Source organism: Mobula birostris, chromosome 24 (genome assembly GCF_030028105.1).
Source record: "Mobula birostris isolate sMobBir1 chromosome 24, sMobBir1.hap1, whole genome shotgun sequence".
NCBI lineage: Eukaryota > Metazoa > Chordata > Chondrichthyes > Myliobatiformes > Myliobatidae > Mobula > Mobula birostris.
The window spans coordinates 44,268,754-44,283,796 of record NC_092393.1 but is presented as its reverse complement, the minus strand read 5'-3'; the positions used below and the strand labels follow the sequence as shown (position 1 = coordinate 44,283,796).

The window sequence follows — 15,043 nt, the reverse complement described above, 5'->3', positions numbered from 1 at the left end:
GACTCAATGGGCTGAATGGTCTACTTCTGCTCCTCTGTCTTACGGTCTCACTGATCTCCAGACATGGTCACCACCTTAAACCAAGAATTTGACTTACGATTCTTGCTTTCTAGAGATATTATGCAACATCTGTCACACAGCACTTCAAACTAAGGCTACAATCTTAATATGAGGTTAATACCACGCAACTAAACTACAGAAACTTGAATCAAAGGGTCGTTCTGCTCCATTAACACTATAGGTGACTAAAATTGCAGGCAGAACCCACATATTAATCCATTAGAGCAATTTGTAACAGTTGCCAGGCAGTGATGCTTACCCACACATTCACTTTCTTCTCTCAGGAGATCCAGAAGGATCTGGACGCGCTCTGTGTTTCGACTGCATTCCTTTTTACCATCACGTAAGGTGCTTACTGCACTCTGAATACAGCTTTGCAGCAGCAATGTTGTATTGAGGATGTTTGATCTTCCCTGCTTGCAATTAAAAAATTAAATCTCAAAAAAAGAATACTCCTCTCTGTAATATCTCTCATCAATTCAGGATAACACATTTTGCATCGCAATGTAATGTTATCTGAAGGAAGTGGCAGCGAAGCTTTTTTCTTTTGAAGAGTAGTCATATTTGCAACGTGGAAAACAGCAGTCAATTTCAACAATGCAAGATCTCACAAAATGTTAGATGATTACCATCAGGTAATCAAGCAGGATCAAGGATCAACTTCATTTGCCATTTGCATTTACATATATTAGGAATTAGCTGTGGTGTGTTGGCGCAACATGCTACAAAAACCAACAATCATAAAGAATTATATAAAAATAAAGTTAGAGGGTGGATAAGGAACAAAATGTGCATAAATACCAGCATGTATTTACGATGTAAACAGCATTATAAAACACGGTTTAAAGTGCTTACAGAGCAGTGCAGTGACAGGGGTAATAGATAGAGGGGGAGTAGAATGGTTGATCAGATTAACTGCCTTGGGGAAGAATCTTTAAAGGCGGCATATAGTTTTTGTTTCAATAACCCTACAATAATATACTGTATAGAATATTCTATATATTGCTATAGGGCTATTAAAACAAAAACTATATACCATCTTTAGAGATGCTTTCCCAAGGCAGTTAATTTGATACAGATAGAGAGATATAGAGTGAGATAGAGAGAGAGGGGATATATATATAGAGAGAGAGAGAGAGAGAGAGAAAGAGAGAGAGAGAGAAAGAGAGAGAGATAGAGATATATAGAGGAATAGATATATGTATATATATAGATATATACATATAGATAGAGAGAGAGAGACAGAGCAATTGATATTAATCAGTTTTAATAAGTATTGTCTGTTAGGAAACTTCATTCAGCTCTTCTAAGAACAGATTCAGAGGATCTTTCTGAATCTTCAGAAATGGAGTAATTTCAGAAAAAAAACGTCAGTAGCTTACTTCATCATTTTCACCTATTTGATCTTGATATGAATATGAATTGGCACTCAATAATCCTAAATACTTCCATCAAATAAATGCACTGAATAACTGACTGAAATCAGAGAAGAAGAAAATAATCATTTATGGATTAAACATACAAGGTTTTAAAAAAAATGTTTATACCATATGCATTTTGACTTCTTGTTCATCTTCTGCATCTTCTGGAACAGTGTCATTTTCTAAAATGAAAACAATTGTTTGTCAGCGTACAGGAGGATGGAAAAGTCAAATGTACAACATTCCACAGCAATAATCTCTGACTGGTACAAAACATGGTGTGGTCAATTATTACCTGCTAGTTGAAGAGAAGGTTCCTGTAACAGTTTTAACATCTAAAAGATACAAAACTCCAGCATAATGTGTGTGTGGGTTGCAGGTGGATTAACCCGATTTCTTTCTCCCACTGGTTCCTTCCATCAGAGGCCAATATTACATTACTGTCCATTCTACTAGAACATGTTGGAGTAAACAACTGCCTTAATTGCAATAGATTCCGTATTTATGATGTTTCAAACTGATGAGTTAATTTCATGCAAGGCAAAACCAATGAATGTTTGGAGGTCTGAGATTTTCTAAATTCTCTAAATTAGTGTCTTAAGTCATCTCATGCCGCACCCTGAAACTAATAATGGCCAACATATGACACAACATCTTAATAACCTATCAATTTGCGCGGTAACTTTGAGGATGTGACCCAAGATCCCTCTGTTTGTCCACATTACTAAGAACCTTGCTATTAGCCAAGGATGCTGCCTTCAAGCTCGACCTTCTAAAGTTGCTCACCACACCTTTCCGGATTGAACTCAGTCAGTCACTTCCCAGCCCAGCTCTAAACTCTGTCTAAATCCTGTTGTGACCTAGGAAAACTATTCATAACACCACCAATTCCTAAAGACCTATTATCCGTAGCTCTTGGTGCATTACGGAAGATCGGAAGCAGCCCTGTAGCGTAGGGATGGCATGGTAACGTAGAGGTTAGGGTATCACTTTACAGCACAAGCGATCTCTGTTTGGGTTTCGATTTGAGCTTGTAGGGAGCTCTTCCCATGACCACATGGGTTTCCTCCAGGTATTCTGATTTCGTCCAACAATCCCAAAGACGTACGGTCAGTGCTGGGCATGCTACATTGGTGCTAGAAGTGTGGTGACACTTGTTGGCTGCCCCCAGCACAATTCCTGCTGATATGATTTGACACAAGCAATGCATTTCACCGTGCGTTTTGATATTTCAATGCTTAAGTGACGAATAAAGCTTTTCTTTCAGTAGTAAGATTCAAAATGGCAGCTCTTTGCATCGCACTCCACAGTACTTTATCAAGCCCTGAAACAGTGTGGTCACTTTATTCACAGTGAAGTAACAGGTCAGGACAGATAAATTACCTTGTTTACCCAAAGACTTGGCAAACAGTTCACTGACAGTAACGTCGTAGAGAGCCGAGATATCTGAACCCATCTCTTCCGATTCAGTCACATCATCTATGTGGACAGACAGCCACTGACCTGCACAGCAATCAGCATAGAGTTAGTACTACATGCATTGTAACAGAAGCAAACATCTTCTCTTTGCAGATGCTCACTTTCCTCATGTGCATTTCTAGCTGTTTCTGGTTTTGTAAAAGAGAAGAGGGTTTACTGCAACATTACCCTCTCCTTGTGGTTGCTTTTCATTTGTTCCACTACACAACTTACAATTATATCTGTCTGTTCCTCCACTCATAATGCATTGACCCAAACATGTTCTTTCTTGACTATTGTGCAAGTATTTAGTATCACTCTTATCATGAGAAAATGACAATGTCTGGAAGAGTGTCAAAAGTAGATTCAATAATAATTTACAAAAATAAATTGGTTAATTACTTGAAAGAAAAGAAGTTGCCAGACACTGAAGAATGAGGAGGGGACAGATCACTGTTTTCAAGGGCTTATGTGCACACACACACAAAGGATGAACTAAAGCCATCCTTCTGTGTTGCATGATTCTAGGTTCAATGCAGAAAATACCACATTAGAGCTTTTCCAGTTCACATCACTCATCAGTAAATGACAATTTAACATAATATTAAGGTGCTAGAAATCTAAAAGTTGAAAATATTTCAATATTTGAACTATTATCTCGGTTACTCTTTCAATAGTTGCTGCCTAAGCTGATGAGTATTTCAAGCATTTCCTACTTTTATTACACCATACGTCAATTTTGTCCACAGGCATGTTGAGTTCAACGTACCTCCTTGAAATCCAACGTAACTTGATCTATCAGCAAGCCTCGAGAGCTTTACGATAAAGTAAACATAGCAGGTGGACAATGTGATATTCATCAAATTCATCTCATTCATTGTGCAGTACCTGGAAAGAAGAATGCAAGATCATAACTCTGAACTTCAGAAACAAAATTGCATAGGCAGCAGAAACCAACTGAGAAGTATACCGTTGCTTCACTTAGTGCATTTAATTTACGACAGCTGCTATTTGAATTTTTGGTTGCTATTTAAATAGCATCTAATCCCAGTTCATGCCAACAAAATCAGATGTCAAAATGAGCCAGTGATTTTCTGCTTATTAAATTTTAATCATTGGAAAAAATGATCAAAGATTATGGCATGCTCTTAGGAGGTGAGTTCTGCATTTTTTTTACACCTAAGGTTCCAATCTATTGGGTCAGTTAGCTTGCTTGATTTAAATCAACAGACAATTCAAAGTGAAAAATAAAATGGCATCAAATTATAACATTTCGGGCTGAGAACCTTCAGCAGGACTGGAGAAAAAAAGAAAGTGATAACTTGTTTTCTTTTTCAGGGATGAGTGTTCAAGGAACACTACCACACTACATTTTCTTCTCCTTTTACACTACTTATTTTAATTTTTATATATACTTCTTACTGCAATTTATAATTCTTTATTATTACATACTGCAATGTACTGCTGCTGCAGAACAACAAACTTCATTTCATATGCCAGTGATATTAAACCTGATTCTGACTTTGAAAACATTTCAGTTGCCAAAGTCTTGACTGATAGGATTTTTGGAAACATACAAGACTAGTTCAGTGCAAAATCCTCCGTAAACAACTATCATTAAGAAATTATTAATTTCAGAACAGCAGCTGAGTGGTATGCGTAGAATAGAGAGAGAGGTGTGGGCTTTCTTGAGTATATAAGGGTGAACAGTGACCAAGCTTACTGAACTTTTGTCCTCAGACTAGAATCTCGATTGGTGCCAAGTATCTCTTAGACACTTCAGACCAGTAATCATAAATTGGGAGTCCTCAACAAACAGAAGGATGTCCGTATCAATTATTTCGTACACTACTTTAGACTTGTTTTGATAGTAAAAGGAAGTGGGATTTGTTCTCTTATCAATTATTTTACACTTTGTTTTTGACTTTGTGTTTTGTATATCTTTATATAGATTTTCTATACTTATCATACTCTAAATAAAATACCCTGTAGCAACCTTGAAATGGTCCTTATCCCTTATTGATCTGAATCCTCGCAACCCGCTTTTCGTTCCCTTACACCTGAGAAGGTGAATTCCACATCCCAATCACAGCCTTGGGAAAGAGGTTTCTCCTGAATTCCTGATGAGACTTATTGAGAACGGTCTCACATTAAATGCTCCTGATCGGTGTTTTCGACTGAAGCATCGCGGGAGATTGAAACATTGAGACAGTGCTCGGGGCTGTTGGAGACCTCTGCACTCCAGCGATCTCCCTCTCTCTCGGTAATGAGGGAGAGCCTGTTGATTCTCAAGTCAGGGGAAACTCAAATAAGCCACATTGCAGACAGTTATGTCAGAACAGCGAGCTGCTGGCTCCTCTTCATGCTGTGGCGGGAGAAATAGTGAGAGAGAGAGGGCATGTTACGATGTTGAAGTGCTGGGATGGACAGTAGTTTTTGACAGACTCTAGATCATGGTCTTTGGAGGCTTGCTTCTGCTTGCATGGTGGGTGGTGTGGGTGGTGTGGGTGATGCTTTTTGCTGGAACAAGTGGGGGTAGGGTTGATGCTTTACTGCTGTTTGTGCGTGGGAGGGGGAGGGGAGCTTTGGGGGTTCTAACATTTTTCTGTCATTCATTCTGTGTTTTTATTCCTCTCTCTCTAATTTGTGGATGTCTGCGTAGGGTAAGGATTCCAGGTTGTATATTGTATACATTCTCCGACATTAAACATTGAATCATTGATACCAGCTCTGTTGGCTTTCAAAGGATTCAACTTAAACCCCGCAGTCCCTGTGATCACTGTAAATATCCTGATACACCCTACTTCATGCGGAAAACAGTGAACCTACTTTGCAGAAGCTATCAGCTCAGCACTCTGAGAGGATTCTTCAGTATCCATCTGTATCAGCACCACACAAGCTTGTGTGTTCAATCCTTGAAGTGCCTCTCTGCAAATATTAAAAAACAAATCACCTGTTTTAAAAAAAAGCTGAAATGAAAGTACAGATTATAGATTCTAACTAAACAGATAAAAATAAAGATGATTTTCATATTCTGAAATATACACAGGTTTAACTTTCACCCGTCTTGCTGAGTGATGTGATGGAGAGCACTCGGTGGAGGCACTCCTTGCCACACACACACACACACACACACACACACACACACACACACACATTTCCTTGTCATTCTGCTTTCATTGCACTGAACATACGCACTCTAATATCTTCCACCCCACGCCCCCCCAGGTGTATTCTGATAACTGATCCTAAACCGAGCCAATGCACTCTGGTGCCTCTCTCGCCATACACAGAGGAATATTCCATTTCTTCAGTAATGGGGATGTGTAAGTGTGTACTTGTTGTTTGTATACTCTATTTAAGGCAAATACTTCTGTTTATTTTGTAATATGATTGTAATTATATGGTGAGGTGCATCATATTCTAATTCATGTGTTGTCTTAGTTAGCTCTGAGTGTGATTAAAGATGGTGTGTCCTGGTGCCTAAAAAATGGAGCTCTTGAGAGGCGGGAGAGGAGGAGGGGGGAAGAAAGGGGGGTGGAGAGAGGGGAGGGGAAGAGTTGGGGGGTGGAAGGGTGGGGTTGGAAGAGAGGGTGGAAGGGGGAGAGGGGGAGGGAGGGAAGAGGGGGAGGCAGGGAAGAGGGGGAAGAGGGAGAAGAGGGGGAAGAGGGGGAAGAGGGGGAAGAGGGGGAAGAGGGGGAAGGGGGGAAGGGGGGAAGAGGGGGAAGAAAGGGGAAGAGAGGGGAAGAGAGGGGAAGAGAGGGGAAGAGAGGGGAAGAGAGGGAAGGGGAAGAGGGTGAAGAGGGAGAGGGAGGAGGGTGGGGGAAGCAGGGGGGTAGATAGGTCGATAGTTAGATTTTGGGGCCTCCAGGAGTTCACACTGAGCAAAGTATGGAGCTATTATTGTGCTTTCTGATAGTTATATTTTTGTAAATATTGGGAGTTTTCTTTTTTCTATTTTTGCTTATTTCTGTAAGTTTGATTTTTGACGCACCCAATAAACATTCCAGCACTAAAGTGCTGTGTGAATCAAGCCATTTTTCCTTTGGTCATAGCCCACTTATCTAACAAATACCATACTGATGAAACCAGTTTCTGATTACATCTTTGCTACCATTATAATCAATGATATGGAACAATTTAGGAGAATGGACCTTATTTTTTTGCAGAAGGAATATTCTGTGTCGAACTGGTGCAGGAACAGAAGAACAAATTTGCCCACAATGTCGCCAAGCTCTTTGTCCAGTAGGTTAATGTCTGATCTGGTCAGCAGCCTTGAAAATGTTGTTACCTGAAACAGCAGAATATCAGTGAAAACATTTGCTGAGAAGCAGCTAGCGAAATCTCACCCTGACAATAACCAGGCTCTTAGATTGAGTTGCTTCATCATTGTGACTGATTCATCTGAGAACTGAATTTGGTCAAAACCAGTAAGAAAGTAAAATGGCGCCAGGAAACGAACTGATTAACAAAAGATGACAGGTTGGAGGAGCAACACCTCACATCTTGTCTGGGTAGCCTCCCACCTGGCAGCACGGACACCGATTTCTACAACTTCCAGTAATTCCACCCCACTCCTTTTCCTCTTTCTCCATTCTGGCTCTCTTCTCTTCTCCTCACCTGCCTATCACCTCTATCTGGTGCCCCGCCTTCTCTTTTGCCCAGAGTCCACTCCCCTCTCCTATCAGATTCCTTCGTCTTCAACCCTTTACCTTTTCTCACCTACAAAACACCCAGGTTCTCAATTCATCTCCCTCCCTTACCCCTTTACCTTCCCCTTCACCTGGCTTTACCTGAAAGCTTGTACACCTTCCTCCCCCCCAACACCTTCTTCCTCTAGCTTCTACCGCCTTCCTTTCCAGCGCAGACAGTCTTGGTCCAAAACGCCAACTGGTTATTCCTCTCCATAGATGCTGCCTGACCCACTTAGCCCTTCCAGCACTTTTGTGGGTTATTCAGGATTTCCAGCACCTGCTGAAACGCTTGTGGTTATGCCAGCATAATTCCTGAACTTGAGCCAGAGGGCTGGACATCCGGATGAAAGAGGAAAATGGCACTGACAGACACAAGGCCGTTGTACAGGGCTAGGCTCATAGAACACTTCATATCATTAGATGAAGGAACCCTCTGGGACAATGCTCACAATTTTGTCCTGGCAGTCCCTCAGATTCAAGGAGAATTTGTTCCCACTTTAGACCTATAGGTTCTTATAAGGTGTCCACGGTAACACAATGTAGGACACCTTATAAGGTGTAGGACAGACACACAACGTGGAGTCAAGTATATCGTCACGTGCACAAAAACGGTGAGGTTACAGGGCAATGAAAAAAAATTTCTTGCTGTGTACTCACAATCACTTAGGTACAGACAACACATTTTAATAAAGATTTTCTATAACTTAATACAAAATTACGGCCATACAATGGAAAAAAAGACTGTGCAAATGCTAGAATTTAGAACTATGCAAAGGCATAATTGAATATTTGTCCAAGGTAGGCTATGCAGGACAGTTCAAGAACCTAACACAAGAGGTTCTGCAGACGCTGGAAATCTTGAGCAACATACACAAAATGTCGGAGGATTTCAGCAGGTCAGACAGCAACTATGGGGGTGGGGCGGTTGTAGGGTGGTGACAGCAGGGCAGTAAACAGTCTTTATGTCAGGTTGAGACCCATCTTCAGCACAGGAAAGGAAACTAGAATAAGAAGGTGGGGAAACCTGATGGTTGTCAGAACCTGGTAGCAGACATCCCACCCTGCAAAAACTCCTTTCAGGGAGGTAGCACCATCAATTTGCGGGAGACTCCTGGAACTTCCGGGAGAGTTGGGATGTCTGCAATAGAGTAGCTCCTTAGCAGCTAGCCAGCTAGTTTAAATAACGTTAGCTATGCTAATGAACGAATGACACCTGTTAAACTCACCTCAACACGTCTTTTACAGTCTTAACCCACCATGGGCAATAGAAAAGTCACTGTTGCAAACAGTGCAGCGAGCAACACTGTTATTATTTTTGACCCCTATTAGTCAGGGATACACTTTAGTGTAGTCTGGGGTGACGTACGTTTTATATTTTTTTTGGAACACTCTTCCATGGCGCGCTCTCGCTCGTGCTCTCTCTCGCTCTCGCTCAAGTGCTCTTGCTTGCTTTCGCTTGCTTTCTCTCTCGCTCGCTTGCTTGCTCTCGCTCTCTCTCTCGCGCGCGCTCTCTCTCGTGGTCACTCTCGCGCTCTCTCTTGCTTTCTCTCGCTCGCTCTCAAAAAAATTGACTTCCGTGATATTGTATATAACTTGTGGGCATCAAGGAGCCACTACTAATATACAGGAGACTCCCGGAACCACCGGGAGAGGTGGGATGTCTGTGATAGAGTGAGACTTCAAGGTTCTCTACATCCTACCTGGCATTACACAACTTATAGTGTAAAATAACATTCACTAGAAACGTACAGCAGTTTACGTTCCGCATAGAGAAATAAGATATTGTATAAATAAGACTTTTTCTTCCTTCTCTGCTCAGGTTTCAATGAAGGCATTAACAACTTTGTGTAAATGGCTTCACTGGTTGAAAGCATTTTTTAATGGTGATGGGAAGTTAGAGATAGTTATTACTAACAGAGTGGAAATCAAGCCCCCGAGGCTTCAATTTTCCGAGCACCAACATCTTATATTTCTTGCTGAGATTTTTAAAGTTTATTAAGATTATGAGCTTGATAAAAACCCAATAAGGCTGTACAAGTGCAAGGTTCAAAGGGCTAGACTATTGTAGGCTTTTAAAGCGAAGTAGGTGAAATTTTTACAAGAACAGGAACCGAGGTCAGGGCGGACCGGCCCAGGAGAGGAACTGAGGCCTGAAGCAGGTCAGCTGTGATAATAAATGAATTCCAGAGCAGGGCTGAGGAGCTGAGCGCTCCTATAATATTACGCCCTTGTATTCTTATTTGATGTGATCAGCCCATCTTTTGGACACAGTCACATTTTTGCTTGGAAGTACAAACAAAATGGAATCTTTACAAAATTATCACCAGAAGTTATTTAAGGTCTCATAATTGTATTTCACTTTGTTATGGCAAGTAAACTCACAAACTCAAGACAATACCAAAATACTTAAAAATATATAGACTTTGGCATTATTACCTCAACAAAACCATGCCGTTGTGCCTTCTTGTCAGTAAGATGTTGGTGAATGTAATCACTTAAAGATCTATGGTGTTGCTCAACAAAATATTCTTTCCACTGCTCTTTGACTTCATGATCCCCAAGCTTTGAATGTTTCAGACGAACCACGGCATCTGGGGTCACACAGTTGAGAAGGAGACATTTTGCTGATTTTAATATGATTTGCTGATCCTCATAAGTACCTTCATTTGACAGGTGTGCAGTGTTGAGAACTTGCAGCAGGACACTTGCACACGCATCAGCATGGAACCCAATGATCACCTCTGAAAGATTTAATTTGCCACACGTTCCGACCCAATTCTGTTTTATTGACACAAACTCCTCAATCCACGCTTCCAGCTGTTTGGCAATATTCTTTTGCTGAAGGTTAAGTACAGTACTCATGTCTAGGCTGTGTTTTTCAAGTCTATTGATCAAAGGAATAGGGAACTGCTTGTAGACAACATCTTTGTCTTCGATTACAATTAGTCGGAACTTTCTATGCACTCTGCACTTGACGCGATGTGTTCCTAAACCCAGGTCAACATACTGGTATTCTCCGAGGTTCACATAGTATTGGTTTAAAGCATCATAGAGGCTTTCATACAAATTCTTCAAATTTAGCAGTATTATAGTTCTTCCCATCTCCATGCAGATCTTCACACGATTAACATTTTGACAAATCTGGGTATATTCTTGATCTTTTGGGAAGCTGGACCCAAATATAATCTCAGGCTTGTCATTCAAGTCTTGAAAAACATGCTGCAGTACAATCTGAAGGGCAATGTAGTTCTTTGTAAGGAGCAACAGGTAACGACACTCTCCGTCAATGGAATCCGCTGTGATGTTTTGTTTCACCATTTTCAGTGTGTCTATCTGAGGATTATGGTCTAAATCAGGGAGAAAATACTTGAGTGGATTGAACTCGTCTTTACCACTGAAATTTCGTAAAATAGCATTGACCAGTTGTTCCTCTGTTGGTTCACGCTTTGTTTTCTGAGCTGCGATGAACACCATTTTTATGAGGCTATAATAGTCACGAAGTCCAAAATACTGCCCACGTTGATATTGACATATTTCTAAATACGCTTTGGCAAATCTAGGGAAGAGATGTTGCACTTTCTGTAGCAAAACATGGTCAGTTGAACATATTCCCTTGGCTGTTTCAATCAGCTCTTCCTTACATGGATCCAATCGGGACACAAAAATTCCACGGTTCATCTTGGCAGGATCCAAGGCCCAGTTGGAGATTCCAATGAAGCCTACTTTTTTGTGAGGGAGTGGATTGTCGTCGTCGACACAACCATCTTCCAACAGTGGGTGAAGAGTCTTTAATGGCATCTGTGGAGAGTCTTCGGCCAAGCCAATTTCATCTAGGACCACTACAGAGGCATATTCATTCAGGTTTCGGCCCTGCTGAAAGCGTGCACATTGTTTGAAAGTGTTGATGATGCCCTCAGGGGTTGAGTGAGGACTGCACTGAAATGACACCATGTGGACCTGCTTCAGCTTTTTAAACAGGTCACAGTGAGCAGACTGACCCTGCATTGCATCCAGTACAACAGTCTTTGCCAGGGACTTTGAACTACCAGGTTTCCCAACAAGGAAAAGTGGGATTCTCAGTTCAATGCAAATGACCATTAAGAAAACGTTCTCTTTTAAGGCCTCATTTTTAGCAATTCTTTCTCTTGTTTTTATGTCTTGCAGAAAAGAGTTTTGACAATTGACAATTACAGTTTCTATTGCCTCTGATGTATTATAAGGTTCAGGGAAATTATTTTCTAGGACCTTCAAATATGCTTTCTTGTCCACTAAGGAGGGATAGTAACAGACACTCACTGCCATTATCAGGGCCTGTAAGATGTTGGTATTTGGATTTGGATAGGAAAATAGCAATTCTCGGTGCTCATAAAACCACACCAAAACCTTCATGCATCGCTCCACATCACGCAAACTGACAAAGCTGCATTCATCTTTCTTTAGTCGCATGTAACGTTGTGAGTGGGCAAGGACCTTTATTATGCCTTCCTTATGAAGAAACGGAAGTCCATGGATTTGTATATATCTTTCCACTATCTGCTTTATATAAGCCAACTCAGTTTTCTCGCTCAGCTGGCCAAAGTCCCAAACCAATGGGATCATGCTTGGTGGTAGAGGCTGAACTCTGTATACCAGCTGCCTCAAAGGCACTTTTCCCAGTCTGTCTTCTGTCTCCTCTGCTTTGACTCGATATCCCAACCCAGCCATTTCCAGGCGCTTGATCATGTCGGCAGTATGCTTTCTGTAGGGATTGCAGGCTGCAATTATTTTTAGACCTGAATTGTGCTTCATTGGTTTGCCCTGAATGGTTTTATCACAGAGGACTTCTTTGATGGCATGAATAGCCTCTGTGGTATTGGCTTCATCGAAGAACAACACCGTCTCCAAATTATATTTCTGCTTATTCCAAATGGCAAGTTCCTCTGCTTCTGCAATTTTCACGTAGATTGTCTCTGCCGTTGTGCCTCCGTGTACCTTGACTAGCTTCATGTTATCAGTTTTGCAACTGCCTTTCTGTAGGTCACAAAGAAACTTAATCAGTCTCGTTTTCCCACAGCCTGTCTCCCCCATGATAATGACAGGGATTTCACACCTAAAACGCATGTGGATGGCAAGCATCTTCATCATGTTGTCTTCTGTTAGTTCATAGGTCTCATCTGGATCTCTTGGCTCTGAGACACCAAGTACCAGGCAGAGTTTGCGGATTTTCTCGTTTCTGGGAAGACTGTCAAAATCTACGTTAAATTTAATCCTCTGCAACTTGAGCCCTTCTTCAAGCTGTGAAGACATAACGTTTCCTCTCAGAACCTGACCAGTGCGATGATCCACAGCATCATAGCCAGAATGATTGTTTTTTTTCAGGTGAAAGCCAAGGAAAGTCATGGAGAAGTGGTCGGCATTGAAAAATATGTACGGATGAGGGTGGCTTTCCCATCTTCTCCGGATTATATATGGTAGTAGATCTTCTTCAGTTTGAGAGGTTGAAAATGCAAGGCTCTCATCTGAAATGTTCAAAGAAGGTGTTGCAAAATCCCGTGCCATAAGAATCATGAACTCAATAATGAATTTCTTAAATCCTACCAGAGTGTCTCCAACAAAGGCAGGATTACAAAACATGGACTGTTCACAGTTTTTTAACTGAATATTCAGAAACCAAGAGAAGTTTCTCAACTCTGCCCAAGAGGGATCTCGTAAACCGCAGTATTGGAGAAATAAGGTTAGACATTCAGCCGGCTGTCCTTCGATTCTCCCTATTCTATAGGTGAAGCCATCAATGTTTCTATTCGTACTGAACCGGTGGAGATATTGAAAGGGTCTCTGAATAGCTTCACTGGTAAACTCCTTTTCATCCATTAGTGGGTCCAAAATATTTAGTAATTCCCCTCTGCGCTTTTTCAGTTCAAGCTGACGTACTTCATTTGGTGATTTGCAGTGAATGGTTGGGAGTACGCTTAGAAGTCCCATGTTTACCTTCAGAAAAACAATAATGGAAAGAAAAAGAAACATAGTAAGGTGTGAGTTTCTACCAATCAAGGTTGCTGATACTATACATCACTAAGAGAAAAGCATTAGCATTCATCTGTGCAGCAAAATCAATAGATCAAGCAGCAGAAGAATGGAGGGATGGGTCCCATTGTACTGACAAGGTATCTTCCTAAGAGCTTCAGAAAGACGGAGGGCAACAAGGATCTCCTCTAGACCAGCAAACTGCCCAAGCTTACAGGTTAGTTGCTCCTGATGCCCAGTCTTATCTTGTGTGGGACCCTGTGATCAGTTTTCTACTAGGAAGCCTGCTTCCATCTGCTTGGCAAGAGTTAGCAGAGTGCAGAGTTTTCCCAAATCAAATTGACAAACCCCAGCTACAGAACGCTCTGATGGTCAGTTAAGTCATGCCTTCGGCTCCCTTCCCAATTTTTCCATTCCCCATTCTGGTTCCCCTCTTACCTCTTCTCTTTTGCTCATCTGCCTATCACCTTCCTTGTGCCCCTCCTCCTTCCTTTTCTCCCATGGTACACACTCAATCTCCAATCAGATTCCTTTTCCAGCAATTTACCTTTCACCTCTCACTTTATTCCCCCCTCCATCTTCCACCTACCTTCACCTATCAGCAACAAGCTTGTACTTTATTCCGGCTTCTTCCCTCTTCCTATCCAGTCTTAACGAAGAGTCTCAATCAGAAATGGTGTTTATTCCTTTCCATAGATGCTGCCTGACCTGCTGAGTTCCTCCAGCATTTTGTATGTGTTCTTTTGGCCTGAAAACTGTCAAAGCCTTTCTATCCACATGCCAAGGTCACAGGTTTACCTCATGCTCTTCATTCTCCAGCCCTAACTTGATGGGTACAAGACACGCATGAGAAGGCAGATGATAGAATCTGGAGCGAGAATCAAGATGCTGGAGGAACTTAGGCAGTTCAGGCAGCATTTGCGGAAGGAAATGGATAGATGGCAAAGTAAAACACACAAAATGTTGGAGGAACTCAGCAGGTCCAGCAGCATATATGGAAATGAATAAACAGTTGAGGTTTCAGGCTGAGACTGTTCTAAAGGACTGGAAAGGAACGGGGAGGATGACAGAATAAAAAGGTGGGGGGAAGGGATGGAAGGTGACAGGTGAAGACGTGGATAGGAAAGGGCTAGAGAGGAAGGAATGTGATAGGTGAGGACAGTGGACCATAGGAGAAGGGGAAGGAGGAAAGGACCCAGTAGAGGTGACAGGCAGGTGAGAAGACGTAAGGAACCATTATGGGGAACAGAAGACGAGGTGGGGGGGGGGAGGGAATTTTTTTTTCCTACCAGAAGGAGAAATCAATATTCATGCCATCATGTTGGAGGCTAGCCTGATGGAATATAAGGTGTGCGCCTCCACCCCGAGGGGGAACTCTGGGGCACAGGAGGAGGCCATGGGCTGACA

General features: G+C 41.8%; 1 protein-coding gene across 5 annotated transcripts in view; it reads right to left on the bottom strand.

The window, feature by feature from the left end:
* Window positions 1-15,043, bottom strand: part of LOC140187284 (E3 ubiquitin-protein ligase rnf213-alpha-like) — a 177,529-nt gene that overhangs the window by 86,751 nt on the left and 75,735 nt on the right. For 4 of the 5 annotated variants that reach the window (XM_072242436.1, XM_072242440.1, XM_072242439.1 and 1 more), the window contains 7 exons: window positions 10,070-13,600; window positions 7,094-7,230; window positions 5,769-5,867; window positions 3,709-3,827; window positions 2,865-2,984; window positions 1,608-1,663; window positions 320-476 (listed from right to left, as the gene is read on the bottom strand). In XM_072242436.1, coding sequence (XP_072098537.1) covers window positions 320-476; window positions 1,608-1,663; window positions 2,865-2,984; window positions 3,709-3,827; window positions 5,769-5,867; window positions 7,094-7,230; window positions 10,070-13,600 — 4,219 coding nt within the window. The remainder of the gene's footprint in view (window positions 1-319; window positions 477-1,607; window positions 1,664-2,864; window positions 2,985-3,708; window positions 3,828-5,768; window positions 5,868-7,093; window positions 7,231-10,069; window positions 13,601-15,043) is intronic. The other variant, XM_072242438.1, reaches the window with a different exon arrangement.